This window comes from Hemibagrus wyckioides, linkage group LG21 (assembly GCF_019097595.1).
Source record: "Hemibagrus wyckioides isolate EC202008001 linkage group LG21, SWU_Hwy_1.0, whole genome shotgun sequence".
NCBI classification, from domain to species: domain Eukaryota; kingdom Metazoa; phylum Chordata; class Actinopteri; order Siluriformes; family Bagridae; genus Hemibagrus; species Hemibagrus wyckioides.
Window position 1 is genome coordinate 4,121,860 of NC_080730.1, and position 21,939 is coordinate 4,143,798.

Below are 21,939 nucleotides of genomic sequence, written 5' to 3' on the forward strand. Positions count from 1 at the left end.
GATAATGCGCCGTGCCACAAAGCAAAAATGGTTCAGGAATGGTTTGATGAGACAACAACGAGTTTGAGGTGTTGACTAAATCCAATCTAGCATCTGTGGGATGTGCTGGAACAAACAGGTCCAATCCATGGAGGCCTCACCTCACAATTTACAGGACTTAAAGGATCTGCTGCTAACATCCTGGTGCCAGATACCAAAGCACACCTTCAGGGATCTAGTGGAGTCCACGCCTCGACGGGTCAGGGCTGTTTTGGCAGCAAAAGGGGAAACAACACAATATTATGCAGGTTGTCATAATGTTATGGCTGATCAGTGTATAGATTTCCAGATTTTTTTAAGGTATTTATTTATTTAATTATTTATCTAAGGCAATCGGATAGTTTGATCAGATCGGCCTGTGTTTCAGCAGCTTGTCACCTGGTCAGATCAAGCTGGATTTTTAAACTTCTTATACCAAACTCTTAAAAATAAAGGTGACATGATTAACCAAAATGAGGTTATTGTAGTTATTTTAGTTTCCATAAAGAACCTTTCAGTAAATGCTTCTTAAAAGAACCACTTTTTTTCCCTCAGCCTTCGCCATAAAGAACCATTTTATTGTCTTTCCACTACAAAGAAGGTTTTGTGCAAATTGAAACCTTCCATGGATGTTAAATGTTCTTTATAGAACCATTTAAGAACCTTGATTCTTTAGGTTGTGGTCAATATACAGGTCAATTAAAGCCTTTTTAGAACCCCCCCCCCCTTTTTAAAACAAGAAGATCCATGCAGGATTTTTTTTTTTTTTTTTTTTAAACAAAAAAACAGACTAATAACGTCATCTTATTTAAGACATGGCTCTCTGGAATAACTCGCCATGAATCTGATTAAAAGAATTCGTTCATCTTTTTTATTTGCTGAGTTTTAACAGAAAATTGCCGTCATGTTTTCGGAGTCCACCTGTGGCACAAAATGCAGCTGTAATCCTGTTAAAGTATAAAAGAGGAGTAGAATAGGATCTGGGTTTAAATAAGCGGAGAAATAAGCAGAAGCATTGTATTTGAGATTTTTATAGGACACTGTTCGACAGACGGTAGTATAGTGACGTGTATGTAATGAGTATAGTATGCGGGGATGAGATGTGCAGAAGCAGAGCGCGCGCGCTAGAGAGAGGGGGAGAGAGAGAGAGAGAGAGAGAGAGAGAGAGAGGTGTGACTGTGAGTTTTCCCCCCACAGTTGCCTTCCCTTCACGGAGGTGAAGCGCAATGCCGGAGTGATGTAGAGGAGAGATGACATGGTGTCCGTCCTTGCGCGAGCTCCGACTTCCACTCTTTGCGCTCATCCATCCATCGCTCTCCTCCTTCTCGTTCTCCTTCTCCACGACTTGTTCTGCCGCCCAAGCCGCGATCAGGACCTCCTTCATGCCTGAACGAGGACGTCACCATCCACAAAGAGTTGCTTTGCAAACGGACATCTCGTTTTTTTTTTTTCATCCCGTCGCCTCTGTGCATCCGCGCTTTACTTTACGTGAGTACAAGTCCCGACGTTCCCATTCAGTCCATACGCCATGTCAACTGCTCTGGGCTACGATGATACTTGTAGCTTTTAGTTGTGGAGCAAAATCAGTCGGATCACTTCTTAACAGCAAAAGTATAGGATGACATCTCGTGTTTGCAGCTTCGACATAACAGGTCGTTTTTAAACGAGCAGCACGTGCGTTTCCTCGGTTTTCTTATCCCTTCCAGGCAAGGGTTAGAGTGATAGTGTGTTTGTGTTGTGATGTTAGTTGCTAATATATAGCTCTGCATCATGGCTCAACAGGTATCAGATACCTACAAGTACTACAGGTTCTGCTCATCCATCCAAACCTACACTTTTTCTTATAATATTCAAAATAGTTCCCAAAACACATGTTCTATATCTTCAATATGCTTTTCTTTCTAATCATAATGTTACTGTCATATTGTCTTATAATATTATAATATATAATAATGATATTTTTTTTTACTGCATTTATTTCATCAACAGTCCTCAATGACACCATCTTTATATAGAGTTCATTACACAGAGTTTTAGTCACTGGACTTTCTAACCAGGTCAGTCTTTCCCCATACGTATGAGCAGTAAATATACACACAGGACAGAAATATTACAGTCAAAGGACTAAAAACATAAAACGGTGGCAAGGGTGATAAGCTCTTGGCTGCTGCTAAGGTTCTTGCATCTGCAAAGTGAATCAGATGAACCTGAAATGTAAGGGATGCTGTAGGAAATTGTGCAGTCCTCCTTTTGCTTTGACCTAGTCCTTCAGATAGCCACGTGTCCTTGGACCTCACATTGTTACAAAGGAACAGCCAATTCCAAGTATCTTCATTCCTTATGATGTACTAGACAGGGTTGTACAAAGCCTGCTACGTGAGCACTAGTTACTTTAAAGCAGTCGTAAAATTCACAGGAATAATGAACGCTGAATGCTTCGTTTCGTCTTTGTGAAAGACGAGCTGCCACGGTGTGGACTAATTAGAGACGAAGCCGAGCTCTAAGACTCGAAGAGTTGCAGTAATCCAGGCGTGAATGCATAAATGATATCCTGCAAGAAGAAGGCATGTCTGATTTCTATGTTTCCTGATATTTCCCGAACAGAAAATAAGAAAGGAGAGAGCTGGAGTTTTGGTAGATTGCGTATTAGAAAATTTAAAGAAGAATTGCAAAAGAGATTTGCAAACAGACACAAGACAAAAGAGAGAGCCATCTACAAACTGTAGGATTTGGTCTATGTGGAGTAGAGATGCATCGAAACCCCTGTTTTTTCCATTTTTATCCTTGATAATGATCTGATCTCAATATCCAAGCCGACTCTCTGTAAAATGTCGTGCTAGAAATATAGCGCAAGTCCATGAATCGGAATATAAGTCAATCCGGTCCAGTCCCATCTTGTGTTTCAGGATGTCATTAATCCCAGTTAAATCAGCATCACATGAATATGTTCATTTATATAGTATTCTTTGTTTTGTTTTTCTGGCAAGAACCCTTAAAGAACCCTCCAACCGAGTATTTTCTTCTCTGAGAAGATTCCACGTTGATCTGAATTTAAATTGATTTCAGTCATTTTTTGCAGTGCCACAGATGCACGTTATTTCTGTCCCACCAGTCTGATTACGATTATTTTCTTTCCACTTTCACAGATGATGGTTGATTTTGGGGAAGCTTGGATTTGAAGCACACTGTATTGGAGTCACTATGGCAACGGGAGTAGCGGCATGGCTCCCTTTTGCCCGGGCAGCCGCCATTGGCTGGATGCCGGTGGCCAATTGCCCCATGCCCGCCGCACCCAGGGAACATACTAAAAAACAGGACGAGTTGATCATCTTGAATGTCAGTGGACGCCGCTTCCAGACCTGGAGGACCACGCTGGACCGTTACCCTGACACCCTGCTCGGCAGCACCGAGAAAGAATTCTTCTATAATGAGGAAACCAAGGAGTATTTCTTCGACCGTGATCCGGATGCCTTCCGCAGTGTGCTTAACTTTTATCGTACAGGTAAGCTCCACTACCCTCGACACGAGTGCATCTCGGCCTACGACGAGGAGCTCGCCTTCTTCGGGATCATCCCAGAGATTATCGGCGACTGTTGTTACGAAGAGTACAAGGACCGCAAACGGGAGAATGCAGAGCGCCTCATGGACGACCAGGAGGAGAACAAAGAAGGCAAGCTGCCTAATATGAGCTTTCGTGAAACTATGTGGAGAGCCTTCGAGAACCCGCATACCAGCACCATGGCCCTGGTGTTCTACTACGTCACCGGCTTCTTCATCGCTGTTTCTGTTATCACCAATGTAGTAGAAACTGTCCCTTGTGTTTCAACGCCGAGCCAGAAGGATGTACCGTGTGGTGAGCGCTACAGCGTGGCCTTCTTCTGCATGGACACGGCATGCGTGATGATCTTCACAGTGGAGTACCTGCTACGCCTTTTTGCTGCACCTAGCCGCTACCGCTTCATGCGCTCGGTCATGAGTATCATCGATGTAGTGGCCATCTTACCCTACTACATCGGCTTGGTCATGACTGACAACGAGGACGTGAGCGGCGCCTTTGTCACGTTGCGTGTCTTCCGCGTTTTCCGCATCTTCAAGTTCTCGCGCCATTCCCAAGGCCTTCGCATCCTGGGATACACGCTTAAGAGCTGTGCCTCTGAGCTCGGCTTCCTCCTCTTCTCCCTCACCATGGCCATCATCATCTTTGCCACGGTTATGTTCTACGCTGAAAAGGGATCAAGCTCGAGCAAGTTCACTAGCATTCCTGCGTCTTTCTGGTACACCATCGTCACAATGACCACTCTCGGGTAAGTGGAGCTAACAAATTAGCCAAAGATTGAGTTGATTGCAAAGACCTGGGCAATAGCCGTACTAGTCATAAGCTTTATCTTACTTTGTACCAGAGCCACCAGTGTGTGAAGGAACACCACAACACAACAATACATCAGAACCTACGGGTTTCTCAGGGGTTCTTTAGATAGTTTGTAGTTTCCTAAAGCTTGGAGTCATTTTCAATCTTATTAAGATTATTTCTTCACACTGTACGTGATCTCAGGATCTAATCTTGGCTGAACTCTGTATCAGATGATACATGACCACACAATCTTCTTGTCTGATTAATAAATGAAGATATTCCAGCTATAGACATGTGAGGAAAGATTACAATGTTCTGCCTACGTCATCAATCTGCCAGATCGGCACTACCGTATTCGTCATCCTGTCCTCTTCTTGGTGGATTTTAACCAAACTTCTCAATCTGAGATTATAAAATTGTCTGAAAAATTCTCCGTAAAACCATTTTAACTTACAACCAAGAAATTTCATTTCTCTTCTAGCTCAAAAATACAGTATTTTGGAATTCCTGACTGGCACAACATACCTGAACGACAACATTATTTTCTTGAGTTTTTCAGGATTAAGGACGAAACTGCAAAATTTCGCTGTGAAGAACCAAATAAATCAGAAATATCAATTACAATGGAATGACACGCCGTCCAAAAATTAGTTTCCTTCACAGCTAAGGAAGCACACAGTATCCAGTATTAAAAAAAAAAAAAAAAACCTTTTCCTTAAACAAGATCAGAATAATTAAAAACATTAATTTAAAAACAATTCACTGAAACAATTAGGTGAAGCTGTGCTTACATGCATGTGTAATAACACATTAATATATAATGAATCTTAATAGAAATGGATCGAGACTTCAGCATCCAGCCAGCACTCGGGATCTTATCCTGGCTTAAACAGCAATGCTGCTGTATACTTGATTCTGATTGGTCAGAAAGTGTTGACTGATTACTGATTATTTTCCTATAACAGCACATCCTGTAGTGCTTTATTCCTTACTAAATATGTTAGCTACTGTTAATGCTAGCTCAGCTGTCCACTATCCAAGAGGTTTGGATTCTAACTAAACTAAGCGGCAGGTGTTTGAGTTTAGGATAAATGTCAAGCATGCCACATGAGATTTTCACTCAGAAAGGTTCTGTCATTGTCTAGTAAACACCTTTCTTTTTGTAGGCAAGTTTAGAGCGTACATCACAACATATATGACATTACATTGCGTATCTGGTCATTCAGAGATGTTTTTACACCCAGGGACTATTGTTCTTCGATGTGGGAAAAAAGTGGACAGAGGCCATAACGGCTGTGAGTAAGCGAGAGCTGAAGCGAAGGCGCAGTGGGTATGAGAAGCTGTCAGAGTGACTAATAGTGGCTTCCACTACATCTGCTAACAAATATAAACCTTCATGATATCTGCCATTTACTGCGCTGCCAGCAAGACCGAATAAGGACACAAGCGCTGGAGGACACGCACTACAGGCTTGGCTATGTGTACATGTGCTGCTTAGGTAGAAAAGCACTGAAGAGCCTTATATGAGAAGTTTATTAGGAGAGAAATTTATGGGATGGTTATGACACAGGATAATTTATCACAACATTGGAGGTTTGAGAGCAAGACTGAGTTCTTCATCGGTTAAACAGTGTGAGCTGGTAGTGATTTTAGATTTGTGGATAAAATGTAATGTCTTTATCTTTATCTAGACGACGCAATTAATCAGCTGACAGCGTTTCCTCTGAATACCAACTAGGATAAAGGGAAAAACTGTAATGAAGGCTGGGATCTTGATCTTGATCATGAAATATCTCACAGTAGGCATTTCTAAGAGATCAAGGAAACCATGACATATTAGTTTAAATTTATTGGGTTTTTCAGTGTTATTTATTTATTTATTTACATATTTATTTATCGGTTTCTTCTTTTATTTATTTATTTATTTGCAGATTTATTTTTTATTGTTTATTAAAATAAGGCTAAGCTTGAGATTTGATCAATAAATTCTGTTCTTAATCTTTAAAATTATTATTATTATTATTTTTTAAATTCTCCTTTTTAGTGCTTTTTAAAATGATGAATAAATAATAAAATATATAAAAAATAAAAAATATATTTTTGCCCCCAAAACATTCCTATATAACTCGCAGTTCTAGAAAATTAAGTTGAATTACTTACAGATCTTTAGAATTAAGTTAAACAATTCTCTCAACACATTTTTTCCTCATTTTCAGTGTTTTTATACAATAAAATACAAAAATAAAAACATAAAATACATTGCAATGCATTTTTTTTAATGGAAAAAATATCATTTTCCCTAGAACATATTACTCACAGTTTGGTGAGAAAGCATATATATTGTGATGGATATTATTATGTATCCTAGGAATGAATCACAATGCGATCATTTTGTCATATCATCAACCCATAATTTTAACATTTTCATTCAAACTAAAACAAACAAACAAACAATAAACCTCTGGCTGGTCATTTCATGTCATTTGTGTACCTATTTGTGTAATCACCTGACCTGACTGTCGTTGATTGGCTGCTTGAATCTACAGTCTGGGCTGGAAAGAAATCAGACCTCACTTCTTTTTCACAGTGGTGTTGTTCTTTTAGCTGCTCCGTGTTCGGGGTCACCACAGTGGATCATTTGGTCTGCATGTATTGATGTGGTACAGGTTTTACGCCGGATTCACCTTCCTGACTTCATTTCCACAGTGTAAGTTTTTTATAACAACTACAGTGGTGCTGTTGTGCAAATAAGATTTGATCCGGTCTAGGATGTGGTAGCTTAGTGGTTAAGGTGTTGGACTACTGATCAGAAGGTTGTGAGTTTGAATCCCAGATCTGCCACTGCTGGGGCCCCTGAGCAAGGCCCTTAACCCTCACTTGTATAAAAATTCAGTCAAGTATAAGTCACTCTGGATAAGGTTGTCTGCCAGAAATGCTAGTTTGTTTATTCCAACCTTTACTGGTGGACCAGGTTTTCAAATTACATGTTAACAACTACATGATTTTCTGATTTATATCCAGTTGTTCATCCATATAGTGAGAGATTTTGCTAGGGAAGTTGCTAGGGATAATCCCACAAACATGCATTCCTTGTTTCAGATGAAACTGACTGATGGCATCAATGAGCTACGAAATCAAGCATAAAGCCAAAACTGTTTTTTTATGAAAGATACAATCTTGCAAATGATCACAAAAGCAAAAGTTTTGCCTCAAACAAATGTCCTTAGAGTCAAAGCTTAACCCCGAAAAAAAAAGTTTACTTGATGTGAGGCTTGAGATTGATGTCCTGAATTCTTGCTGGAGCAGAGATGAGAACGAGAATGATGCAGAGTCATGAGTTTTAATGTTTCGGAGACGATAAAATAATCTATTCAGCATCAGTGTCACTGTCTGCAATCTCACAGCAATATTAAGAGCAATATATAGTATGTATAGTTTTGTATAAGTGAGATGAATAAATATTTTTTTTTTTAATATTTCTCTCTTTCTTTCTTTGTTGTAAAGAACTTAACACAAAAGAAAATAAAACAAATCCAAATTTTTAAACCTCATTTCATCATTTTTTTCAGCCTTCCAATATCTTCCCTTTGTCACGTGACATAAATAATTTCTATGATTTTATTTCTATTTAATTATTTATCTAATCTAAATTCTCAATCTAATAGATTGGGATCATGTGGTCTTTTATTTATTTACTGGTGTTTCGGTTCCTCCACTGTAAAGCCAAAGGCAAATTTCCAGAATGATTTTGCCTGTGGGAAAACCTGGCTACCGCCTGCACTTCTTACTCCGATATTCTTTTGTACTTCAACAGGTTGTCATTAAAATTTCACCAGTCCTCTTTTTTTTTTTCAAGAAACATAATTGATATTTCAAACGTAGCCTAAGGGAAGTTTTCTTTTGCGCTGCTGCTGCTGCTGTTGCCGTATCATCTCGCTGTTTGTTTTCTGGTAATTTGCTGAACTAATTGTTCCACTGGCATGTTGTTAAAGGTTGTTAGGAAGCAGGAAGTAGCAGAATTTAAATTACCCCAATTAACTGGCAGGTTTTTTTTCTCTCATGTTTGTTTAAGGTCAGGTCAGCGGTGAGGTTCTTAATTACATGTCATGCTCGGTGGAAAGACCTAGGAGTCAGGGATGGTTGGTTGTTCAAACAAAAATAGTCTTTATGTGAATAAAATAAAATAAAATAAAATAAAATAAAATAAAATAAAATAAAATAAAATAAAATAAAATAAAAAATGAAATAAATTACGTTATATGAAATTAAAATGGAATAAAATAAAATGAAAAATAAATTTAATTACATTTAATTAAATTACATTTGAATGAAAATAAATAAAATAAAATAAAATAAGAAAAGAAATTAAAATAAAATGAATTACATTGAAATGAAATAAAATAAACAATGAAATCGAATGATATGAAATAAAATTAAATGAAATTTTAAAAAACAAAATGAAAAACAATTAAATAAATTTTATTAAATTAAATTACATTTAAATAAAAAAATAAAATAAAATAAAACAAATTAAAATAAAATTAATTTAATTCAAATAAAATAAATTCAAATAAAATAAAATAATATAAAATACAATAAAATAAAATAGTGAATGCTCAGAAACCTCAAAGTTTCAGGTGGGTGTATAGTCTGGCTAATCGACCTTGTCGTTTTCCATTGAAAGAACGGAAAAGAATATTTGCTCTGCTCTGAAACCCTCCGCCCCATCGATATAATCCCATTCAAAACGTACAGGAATAATTTAGACCAATTCCATCCAAACCAGCATCATCAGGCTTTAAGCTTGCAATGATATAATGGGGAAAAGCCAAAAAAGAAGCGAATGGTACGAATTTGATTCATTTTACCATCTCAATATTCTACCAGCTAAACATTCGGTCCACTAATCAATCATCTCCTTATAATCAAACAGACAATTTACCTAAACTCCCCATCAAACGACTCCTCATGACATCTCCAGCACCCTTCACATCTCTTAATTAAATTCAACATAAGCAGAAATATCCTGCCCTTTGATTAGGCTAATAAACCAGGGTTTGTCTCATCAAATTCCGCTCATTTAAACCCAGCATTATACCTTATTAAAATTCATCAGCTAGTCAACCTTAACCAAACGCCATATCAAGATATTTTTAGCGCGTTCCTTTTTTTTCTGCCCGCCACCTGGAGTGAACCCGGTAATGCTTTTTGTGTGATTGCGATTTTATTATTTATTTATCTGCTTTATTAATGGCCTCCATTGACATTCATGAATTCCTCCTACATAACGCAGGAAGATAAAAAAAAAAACAAAAAAAAAAAACAGGGAATCTTTTTCAGTCACGGTTGTGTTGAGGTTGATGAGGTAAAATCAGACGCAGGTAGGAGACCATAGGAGACTGTGCTTATTTTGCATAACGCATAACAAAAGAGATGCTTTTCCTTTCGCATCATTGACACTGATTTCAGCGGATCGGCTTTTCGTTTTTTCTTTTTCCTTTTTTGCAGCTTCTCTGCATTTAAATGAGTGGCAGCTAGAGGCAGCTGTTTGAGCTGGAGGAACGTGTGTGGATTCATGCCATCTGTGGTTAAGAGGCATCCTGAAGACTACACACACACACATTTGATCTGATCAGAGAAATAACCCAGCATTGGCAGTGTGTCGAGTGCTGCCACCAAGGGAGTGTTTTTTATTTCCTCCTTAGCAGCTCTAGAAATCAGAGAAGCCATCCGCCAAGAGCATAACAGTGTAACACAATTAAAATAATTAGGAATTCATATTTTATTCATCTCCCCTGCGCTGGCACTTGTTATTCCAGTCACACACAAATCATAAACAGCCGCTCCATCTCGACTGAGGATTGCTGAAAAAGCGCAGAGCTTTTTCTTTTTCTTTTCTGAAATGCTGAAAAGCAGGATGTCTTCGCTGCTGAGACTTTGGGACTTTGAGACTTGAGGCATGATCATCACAGCAGCATGGCTCTGAACTTGGTATGATATCACTTTCACGCTTGGACTGGATCATTTCCAAAGTGCAGGTGTATAGCATATGCTTTATGTTTGTAATCACGATGCGACACTTCCACTGCCTTTTACTCTTTTTATCACACACCACACCAACTACACAACCCCAGGGGTGTTATTCCGTTCCTTCAGATTCAATTTGCCTCAGGAATCAACACAATCAAGCAAAATCTGCAATGATAATAATAATAGAAGGAGCCTGTGATTTTTCGAAACGAAGCAGATTTTCCGCAGACTCGGGTCGAGACGTTCGCATGACATCATCACGACACGCCAGCCGTCTTCGGCTCACGTGCGAACGTGTGTATAGCTCTCGTAGAAAGTCATTTCATACGTGTCTTCACTGGTAGGAGTTTCAGTGCTTGCAGTTTCGCCAATTCAAGAAAATAAATAAATTAACAAAAAAAGCAATCAATAAATAAATAAATAAATTAATTAATAATAATAATAATAATAATAATAACAAATAAACAAATTAATGGATGGATAAATAAATAAATAAATAAATAAATAAATAAATAATCAAGCATTTCTGACTGTCATAAAAAATCTCCTGAATACACAGAATATATTTCTTACACCATTGGAATTTGCCTGATTTTATTGTATCTGATTACAGTTACATTTATATCATAGAAAACTGTTTGTTCCAGTTATTACAACAACGAAGTCGTTTCCTCAGCAGCCTTTCCTTTCCTCTCTTCCTCTCTCAAGACATTACTGTAATAAGACAAAAAAAACAAACTCTGCTGCTTATGTTACTGAGAAACTCTTTACCTCAAAGCACTGACACTGGAGACTCCTTCCAAAACAAAAGACCCAAGTGTCTGAAAAGAAATCCCTGTGTATGAGCACACTTAAATCTAATCACGGAAACAATTATCTGAATAATAGAAAGGTCTGGAAAACTGATCAACCAATCAGATTTTTAGAATTCGACCACATTGCGAATTCACTATTAACAAACGACGTGAAGAATCTTTTCTCATTTTTTATCGCTTTTATTTAGCTGTCGTTCAGCATCAGCCATCAACACGAACATCCTGTACACAGAACTAATACTATTTCTGGACCATCGTGGTCGTTCTAGCAGATTAATGGCAGCTGTTCATGTTCTCGAAGCTGATTAATACCTCGGCTCTTTATCGAAACGAAGAATATTCCGGCTTTTTTTGTACTTTTTATGCTCTGACTTTAAGCATCAGTTATCTTTTCTTTCCTTTTTACCTTCACAGTGATGTCTTTAAGCGTGGGGATGAGGGTGCGGATGGCGAAGCCGAGTCGTTTATGGCCTGCGTGAGATTTATTGCCTTGCTTATCCACAGTACTGTATGTAGCGTTTAAACCGGGAGATATAAACCCGAGTTTAGGAGAAACATTAAATCACAGTATTTAAACGACGTGCTGATAATGAGCTTCAGCGTGAATAGAGTATTTCACCGCGCCATCAACTCAAGGAGATAAAAAGACGTCAAGATTTTGACGGTTTATTTTTTTGGTGTCTATCATTAGCTGTGGATTGTTGGGAGTTTTGTGGAACGAGGAGTGACTTTGCATGTTTGTGTCACATGTCTGCAGTTGGGGGTTCGATTCCCATCTCCATCTGAGTATGTGGAGTTTGGATGTTCTTCTCATGATTCTGGGTTTCTTTAGGGTTCTCAGGTTTCTTCCTACAGTTCAGAGACATGCGATGTAGGCTCACTGGCATTTTGTATGGATATGGCAAATTATGTATGGATTTGGCTAATTATGTATGGGTATAGCAAATTATGTATGGATATACAGTAATACCTCACACATCCGCGAGGTTACGTTCCAGGACCCATCGTGAGTGATGAGGTTTTGCGGATGTTCGGTGGTCATTAAAATGCTAATACTGTACTGTAAATGCTTTAGAGTTTAAACCCTAAACCCAAAACACTTTAATTTCATTTAGCTTAATACATTACTCATTAAAAAGAAATAAATGTTTGATGTATAAATGTTTGATGTAAAAATAGAGTACAGTATTGCCTGTATAAAAACCAAGGGAAAAATCACTGAGAACCGCGACATCACGCGTAGAAAGCATCGTAGCTACCAGCCAATTAGCAGCTATGGTAAAACTGTTAATGCTCTGTGATTGGCTACTTCCAACCCTTCTAGCCAATAGCATGTCGTAATGGCTGTACCGTACGTATGTGATATCGGCGACGTTCAATATAATTAAAATAACATTTATATTTTATTTATATTGGTATTTTGTTGATTTTACGTTTATATTTATGTTACTAAATTAATAAACTGAACTTAATAATTCCGCATTAAAAAGCATGAAAATGTATAAATTGGCACGAAATTAGCCGTAAACACTTTTGCAGGATTTCGCGGGTCTGCGAAAAATTCGAATTGGTTAATGCAAATTAGTTAGGTTCCCAAGAAAATTTTGCGGATCAGTGAACCTGCGAATCATGAGATGCGGATCTGCGAGGTATTACTGTAAAGGGCAAATTATATATGGATATATATGGATATGGGAAATTATGTATGGATATGGCAAATTATGTGAGGATATGGGAAGTTACATATGGATATGGCAAATTATCCATACTGTGTGAACCGGTGTGTGAGTGATTATTGCCCTGCGATATGTTGGTGCTCCGTCCAACCAGGGTGTCTCATGCCTTGTGCCCCAAATTCCCCTGAGATAGTCTCCAGGCTTCCTGTGACCCTGTGTAGGATAAACCGTGCAAAAAACCAGATGGGTGGATATGTGTGTTCATGGGTAGATGAACAGCAGCGTTGAAAATATCTCTATTTGGTGATATACAGCGATAATCACAAAAAATCTCGTAGATGGACTGATTATTCCTCTTACACCACCATCATCAACACAATTTGTTGCAAGTCTTTGTTTTCATGGACCCAAAAAAACAGGAAACCTCAAAAAAAAAATCTTTCTAAACATGTATGAGGACTTCATTTTGTTTGTTTAGTATTCAAAGGTAACGTTGAATGAACCCAGTTACAGACAAATATATTTATCTGTCCTCAGGTGTTTATGTGTAGTAATTTACCCCACATCATTCTTATTAAACCCTCAATACGACTCTGGGATATATATATATATATTAGCACCTAAATCTGAACATTTTCACTGTAAAGCTACTGATATTAGATTCTGAAGTCATGTCTGATATCACGATCAGATTGTGAAATTTAGCTCCATTTGCATAAACGCATCCATCTAATTTTATTACATCATCTGACCCAGATTTTAAAAAACAAACAAACAAAAAACAGATTCATGATAAATTCTAGCAATAGCCCCAAAGCCGTAAACACAGAGTCCAGAAAGACGGCAGCAGTGTGGAGGTGCATCTTAAAGGTTTAATGGATTTTATGTTATCCAATAAGTTCATGCCTTATCTGCCTCCGGGTGAAACCCTGCTGCTATTTCAAGCCTTTTTTTTTTTTCTTTTTGCACTTTTATCCCCTTTTGTGGCCGCTGCTGGGAAGATATCGCTTTGTTCTGCGGCTGTCAGCGGGTCAGCATTTACAATAGCTCGGGTGTGTAAATCAGTGCATGTCAGGTCTTTAAATGGTACACCTTCCTCCTTTTCCAACTCTGATTCATTCTCAGTGAGAGGAGAGAGAGAGAAAGAGCGAGAAAGAGAGAGACACAAAAAGAGAGAGAGACAGAAAAAAAAAGAGTAAGAAAAATAGCATGAGAGAGAGAGAGAGAGAGAGAGAGAGACAAAGAGCAAGAGAGATAGATAGACAGAGAGCAAGATAGAGAGTGAGGGAGAGAGAGAGAAAGAGTGAGAGAGAGAGAGAGAGAGAGAGAGAGAGATAGACAGGGAAATAGATAAAGAGAGATCTCCTCTCCCGCTTCTTCACACCTCTGAATTAAACTTGAATAAGATCCATGAGGCAGCAAAGAAAAAAAGATGGGTTCTTCTTACTTTACTTGAGGCTTTATTTTTAAGAACAGATAAAGATTTCTCTAACACGTTTGATGTAGGTGGCAGAATTTTATTTGAGTGATTTTTCTGGTATTTCATACATTTTTTAATTTCATAAAAAATTTGCACAGTTCACATTTCACTGCACAAATGTTAAAATCAGCCTCAGGAAGAATGCCGCAGTAACTGATTCCTTACAGCTTCATTCAGATAAAATCAAAAGCAATCAATGGCTGCTTACAAAGAACTGACCCGAGCCAAGCATTCCATGTCAAGGCTCCTCACAGGAAGTCGTGCCACCAAGCTTGGGCTAAAAATAGAACAGATCGCCTACACCACCAATCTGTTAACCTAAAAAACACCTGAAAAACCACCTAGCTTTTGAGCGAAGGCAACGTTGGTATCGTGGGTTGACTAAACAACTTTCTCTGACTGAAAAAAAAAATCGTAAAATTCATAAACTCGCTGCAGTTGGCTTCACTTAGGATCGGGGGCGGAGTCAGGGGCGGGGTTATCATCATACCTTTTCTTAGTACTACTTTAGTATGAAATCTAAACATGTTGCACTTATTCCTCTGATTTTCCGTTCTAATAAAATTCTGCAGACCTCCGTGGACAGAGATGGATTTTTTTCCCCCTAAATGAAATGATGGAGTATTAACTGCTACATCTACGTTTATTAAATGAGATGAGATGAGAGATGAGATGTGCCTTTATTAATCCCCGTAGGAGAAATTCAAGTTGACTCAGCAGCACTAGGAAGACAAGTAGCATCTAAGAAACCTGTGCTTCAAAAATTGTGTGAGGAAAAAAGTCCAAATGAAAAGAAAGAATAAAAACTATAAAAAAAGAAATCTCTGTGTATGTAAATAGGTGGAAACAAAAGTCGTAACAATTCGCACCATCAGGTAACATAACATTCCCTTAACAGAGGAGATAAATGCAAGTAAAACCTTTTCTTAATAAAACTAAGGTAGCTAACAATGCAAAGTTTGGAACTGAGAAGACCAAAAAAAAAAAAAAGAAGGAGCATTTAGCGGAAACTGATCAGCAACAACAACAGTTGCTAACTGATCTGGATACATTTTTAGCACACCTTTCTGCCTCCATGGTTCAGCTTAGCATTCTGAAATGTTTTAGACATGGATAGAGGTGCAGGCTTTTCTTTCCTCAACAAAATATACCAAGAAAATCAAGGTCAACACAAAAACTTAGCAAGGCACCAAATAAGGACAAGGAGATGAAGCATTAGCCAAACCCCAGCAACAGCAGATGGCTAGCACCAACAGACACTAAGCGATTGAGGAAACACAACTTACCTAGGAACACTAATACAGGCATGCAAAATCAGGAAATGCAGGAAGAAGAAGTGATTTCAAAGAGAGGTAATGATGCCCTCTGGCAGCTCAGTGGATAAACGTCAGTGTTTACAGGTTATGATCATTAAGGTTAAGAATAGGTTTACGTTTATGTTTACGGTGGATACCCGTAATCAGAGCGACTTACATTTATCTCATTTGTCATTTGTGTTATTCATGTCCACATTTTTCTCATTTGTGTTACAAATGTTCAGTTCTTGTCATTCGTGTTACTTGTGTGCCTCTTTGTCATTTATGTTACTAATGTTCAGTTTTTGTCATTTGTGTTATTTGTATGCAGTTTCACCATATGTGTTGCTTGAATGCCTTTTATGTAATTTGTGTTGTGTGCCTTTTTGTCATTTACGTTACTAATGTTCAGTTTTTCTCATTTGTGTTGCTTGTATGCATTTTTGTCATTTGTGTTACTCATGTCCATATTTTGTTATTTGTGTTACTTGTATGCTTGTTTGTCATTTGTGTTACTAATGTTCAGTTTTTCTCATTTGTGTTACATGTATGCCTGTTTGTCATTTGTTTTACTCATGTTCATATTTTGTCATTTGTGTTGCTTGTATGCATTTTTGTCATTTGTGTTACTCATGTCCATATTTTATTATTTGTGTTACTTCTATACTTTTTTGTCATGTGTTGCTTGTATGCCTGTTTGACATTTGTGTTACTCATATGCATTTTTGTCATTTGTGTTACGCGTATGCATTTTTGCCATTTTGTCATGTTACCCTTGTGCATATTTTTTCCCCTGTGTAATGGTACTGAACTGAAAAGCACAGGCAGTCTTTAAGCTGAGACAGCTTCCTGGTAGCTATATAGACCAGAATAAAAATAATTATTCAATTAAACTGTAAATGAAAAAGCGGCCACAGCAACATCCCTTCAAATTCCCTGAAGTATAAAAGGAACTACAGTCACCTAAAGACTTCCCACAGAAACTTCTTTCTCTTTTGTGTGTACTGTATTGAATTTATTCATTTAGGCCCATTAACGACTCCCGGGATTTGATCCCACACCTTTCTGGTCACTGGCTCATCATTAATCACTGGTCTATCACTTTTAGGAAGGAACCCGGGAGCCAGAGAGCATGACAGCGAAAGAGTGAGAAAAATAGAGTGTGTGTGTGAGAGAGAGAGAGAGAGAGAGCTAAACTGATCGAGCATCTTCAGACTTTTAATGATAAAGCACAGAGCACTTGCTGCTCATTAACTTTTCTCATTCACTCAGCTATAAAGAGAATTGTTTTTATGACAGCATGTCAGAATGTTCCTCCCTGTTATCTAAAAGAACACGGAACGAAAGAGACAATGGTAAGAAATGACATGCATGGGCAAGAAATGCCACTTTTCCATACGAACAAATGAGAGCAATTATTGGCAGCAGGGAAATGACTTTGAAGGGGCGCGCCTTTTATCTTCTAGCCGCTACTATCCATGACATCGCTAATTGCCTGTGCGGTAGCACACTCATGTGGCTTCAGGTTAGAGGTCATGCCTGTCGATCTAATAAAAAGCTGAGCGACCTTTAAGTCAAGCCGGGGCAAAGAGACATGTGCAGTTTTCTTATTTGTGTTACTCTTGTGTTACTAATATCTGTGTTATTCGTATGAATTGTGCAGGTGTCATTTTGTAATGTTATCTGTATACCTTTTTGTCATACCTGTAGGCCTTTTTGTCATTTGCATGACTAGTGCAGTTTTCTCATTTGTGTTACTCATGTGCATATTTCATCATTTGTGTCACTTGTAAACCTTTTTGTCATTGCTGTCATACTGGTATGCCATTTTGTCATTGGTGTTACTTGTACACCTTTTGGTAATTTTTGTCATACTTGTAGGCCTATTTGTCATTTACTGACTTGTGCAATTTTGTCATTTGTATTACTTATATGCATTTGTGTCATTTGTGTTACACGTGCATTGTTACATGGATGCCTTTTTGTCATTTGTGTGACTTGTGCAGTTTTCTCATTTGCGTTCATTTGTGTGCATATTTTGTCATTTGTGTTACATGTATGCCTTTTTGTCATTTGTGTTACTAATGTTCAACTTTTCTCATTTGTGTTATTCATGTCTATATTTTGCCATTTGTGTTACTTGAATGCCTTTTTGTCATTTGTGTTACTCCTGAACAGTTTTGTCATGGTGTCATATTACCCTTCTGCATCGTTTCTTATTTGTGTTACTTGTATTCCTTTTTGACGTTTGTGCTACTTGTATGCCTTTTTGCTTTTTGCGTTACATTTGTGCCAGTTTTGTCGTCCGCAGTACCTAAATACGCTTTTGTCATGTTACTCATATGCAGCTTGTCACTTGCTTTTCTCCTATGCAGTTGTGTCATTTGAGTTACTCTTTTGCAGTTTTGTGTTACATTATACTGAAAGCTCCTGGATGTAGGAGTTTGTCATTTTGCCCTCTCTCTCCTACACAAATGCTTATGCATGCTGCTTATCGAAGAACAGTTTATAAGATGCCATTTTCGCTGCAAGTCAGTAAACACTGAGTGATGATTTAAGGCTGTGTCCCAAACTGCATGCTCTGGATGTTTAACCGGTAATAACACCCATAATGCACTAGCACACTGTTTAGTAAGGTGGATTGAGGTTAGGGATACTGCCCGGCTCTGTGTATGTAATTATTTGCGGCTTGTCATTAGGGAATACGCTGTTATTGTCTTCTCTCTGTTACGGTGTTATGAGATCTTTTATTAGTAGTATGATTTAATGTGATTATATAACAGATTCTACACAAAATGTAGAAAAAAAAGAGGTGGGGTTAAGAGTCCACTGCAAATTTTTTATTTATAAAAAAAAAGAAAAGAATAAAAATAGTTACAATAGTAAAATAATAAATATAATAATATTTTATGTATAATATCTAGTAAATAGAATAATAAAATAGAATTATCTGCACAAGCAAAAGGAATAAAATATTTATAAAATATTTGATCTAGAAAAAAGAGGCAGAGTTAAGTCCACTACTTTTCGTTTATAAAAAAATAAAATAATAATAGTTACAATAATGAAATAATAAATATAATAATATATTTATTTATAATATATAATAAATAAAAATTAAAAAATAATTATTATATTAATTATTATTATAATATAAATAAATAAATAAATAAATAAATAAATAAATAAATAAATAAATAAATAAATAGGAAAATCAAAGTTTTTAAAAATAAATAAATGAATGACTTGAGGCGGCACGGTGGCTTAGTGGTTAGCACGTTTGCCTCACACTGGGTTCGAGTCTCACTCCCGCTCACTGTGTGTGGAGTTTGCATGTTGCTTGGTGGGTTTCCTCCGGGTGCTCCGGTTTCCTCCCACAGTCCAAGGACATGCTTCTAGGCTGACTGGAGTCTCTAAATTGCCCTGATTGTATGAGTGTGTGTGTGTGCCCTGCGATGGGTTGGCACTCCATCCAGGGTGTATCCTGCCTTGATGCCTGATGACGCCTGAGATGGCTTTGTGCTTTATTCTGATCCTTCAGTGCTGTTTTTGTGCATGAAAGTAACATTTCTCTAGCTAAACTAAAACACGCATTTGTGGTTGTTTTGTTGTGTTGTGTGATATATGAGCATTCTCTTTGTGTACATTTGCTAGCTCTCGCTGAGGTGCTTCACACAAACCCTTCCACCTTATTATTTGCGATGGTAGCATTTTAATTATTTGACTACCGCATACATTTCCATATTTTTAATCAATTAAAAACTTTATGCGCTTTCTTATCACCCACGTTTGTTGTGTGTCGGGTTTTGTTGACAAGCATCGAGAGAGAATTTCACATTCAGGAGAAAAAGGACTTCATTCATCACTGCCAGGTTCAATTAGCGCTGGAGTCTAATCTTCCCACCATTCACGGCGTTTTCCTGCTCCTGCTGTTTGCTTTCAGTCTGTGGGTAATTGGATGGATGGCACTTTGAGATCGCCGGCATGGAGTTAAGGAAGTTCCAGATCATCTTTTCTGCCTGAGACATAAAGATCAGCTGCCTCGATTCAGCGAGCAGATTGGTGTCCTTAAGAGTTTAATGTCATGTTCCATTTCCTCAACAACTTACTGAAATGTGGATTTGAGAGGACGCTGTGTTGCAAATCTGTCGAGAAGCTCGAGATGGCTTTCGGGTCACATCACGTGATACGCTAACATGCGTGGAATTGTGCATTCAGAGCAGGATGAACATTGGTAATTACAAATCCATGCATGAGAATGCACAAGACACAAGACTCTTACAGTGTTGTTTCAATAATCGTAGGCAGTTTACTTATTTGTGTTACTCTGCATTTGGCATTGCAGTTTCATCATTTGTGTTACTCATATTCAGTTCAGTCATTTGTGTTACTTCTGAGTATTTTCGTCAGTTGTGTTAATACCGATTATTTTGTCATTTGTGTTACTAATAAGCCGTTTGGTCATTTGTGTTACTAATAAGCAGTTTGGTCATTTGTGTTACTAATAAGCCGTTTGGTTATTTGTGTTACTAATAAGCCGTTTGGTTATTTGTGTTACTAATAAGCCGTTTGGTCATTTGTGTTATTAATAAGCAGTTTGGTCATTTATGTTACTTCTAAGAAGTTTCATCATTTGTGTTACTCACAAGCAGTTTGGTCATTTTGTCACTAATTAGCAGTCTGGTCATTTGTGTTCCTTCTAAGCAGTTTGGTCATTTGTGTTACTCAAAAGCAGTTAGGTCATTTGTGTTATGAGTATTTTGGTGATTTGTGTTACTAATAAGCCATTTGGTCATTCGTGTTACTAATAAGCAATTTGGTCATTCGTGTCACTAATAAGCAATTTGGTCATTCGTGTCACTAATAAGCAGTTTGGTCATTCGTGTCACTAATAAGCATTTTGGTCATTCGTGTCACTAATAAGCAGTTTGGTCATTCGTGTCACTAATAAGCAGTTGGTCATTCGTGTCACTAATAAGCAGTTTGGTCATTCGTGTCACTAATAAGCAGTTTGGTCATTCGTGTCACTAATAAGCAGTTTGGTCATTCGTGTCACTAATAAGCAGTTTGGTCATTCGTGTCACTAATAAGCATTTTGGTCATTCGTGTCACTAATAAGCATTTTGGTCATTCGTGTCACTAATAAGCATTTTGGTCGTTCGTGTCACTAATAAGCAGTTTGGTCGTTCGTGTCACTAATAAGCAGTTTGGTCGTTCGTGTCACTAATAAGCAGTTTGGTCGTTCGTGTCACTAATAAGCAGTTTGGTCGTTCGTGTCACTAATAAGCAGTTTGGTCGTTCGTGTCACTAATAAGCAGTTTGGTCGTTCGTGTCACTAATAAGCAGTTTGGTCGTTCGTGTCACTAATAAGCAGTTTGGTCGTTCGTGTCACTAATAAGCAGTTTGGTCGTTCGTGTCACTAATAAGCAGTTTGGTCGTTCGTGTCACTAATAAGCAGTTTGGTCGTTCGTGTCACTAATAAGCAGTTTGGTCGTTCGTGTCACTAATAAGCAGTTTGGTCGTTCGTGTCACTAATAAGCATTTTGGTCATTCGTGTCACTAATAAGCATTTTGGTCATTCGTGTCACTAATAAGCATTTTGGTCATTCGTGTCACTAATAAGCATTTTGGTCATTCGTGTCACTAATAAGCATTTTGGTCATTCGTGTCACTCATTAGCAGTTTGGTCATTCGTGTCACTCATTAGCAGTTTGGTCATTCGTGTCACTAATAAGCAGTTTGGTCATTCGTGTCACTAATAAGCAGTTTGGTCATTCGTGTCAATAATAAGCAGTTTGGTCATTCGTGTCACTAATAAGCAGTTTGGTCATTCGTGTCACTAATAAGCAGTTTGGTCATTCGTGTCACTCATTAGCAGTTTGGTCATTCGTGTCACTAATAAGCAGTTTGGTCATTCGTGTCACTAATAAGCATTTTGGTCATTCGTGTCACTAATAAGCATTTTGGTCAATCGTGTCACTAATAAGCAGTTTGGTCATTCGTGTCACTAATAAGCATTTTGGTCATTCGTGTCACTAATAAGCAGTTTGGTCATTCGTGTCACTCATTAGCAGTTTGGTCATTCGTGTCACTCATTAGCAGTTTGGTCATTCGTGTCACTAATAAGCATTTTGGTCATTCGTGTTACTAATAAGCATTTTGGTCATTCGTGTTACTAATAAGCAGTTTGGTCATTCGTGTCACTAATAAGCATTTTGGTCATTCGTGTCACTAATAAGCAGTCTGGTCATTCGTGTTACTCAAAACCAGTTAG

General features: G+C 37.8%; 1 protein-coding gene across 2 annotated transcripts in view; it reads left to right on the forward strand.

The window, feature by feature from the left end:
- The first annotated feature begins 1,202 nt into the window (after positions 1–1,202).
- The window catches only part of LOC131342196 (potassium voltage-gated channel subfamily D member 3-like), a 110,425-nt gene continuing 89,688 nt past the window's right edge, over positions 1,203–21,939 (forward strand). For both annotated transcript variants that reach the window (XM_058372873.1, XM_058372874.1), the window contains exons 1-2: positions 1,203–1,506; positions 3,165–4,322. In XM_058372873.1, the coding sequence (XP_058228856.1) occupies positions 3,220–4,322 (1,103 nt within the window). In that variant the 5' untranslated portion in view covers positions 1,203–1,506; positions 3,165–3,219. The remainder of the gene's footprint in view (positions 1,507–3,164; positions 4,323–21,939) is intronic.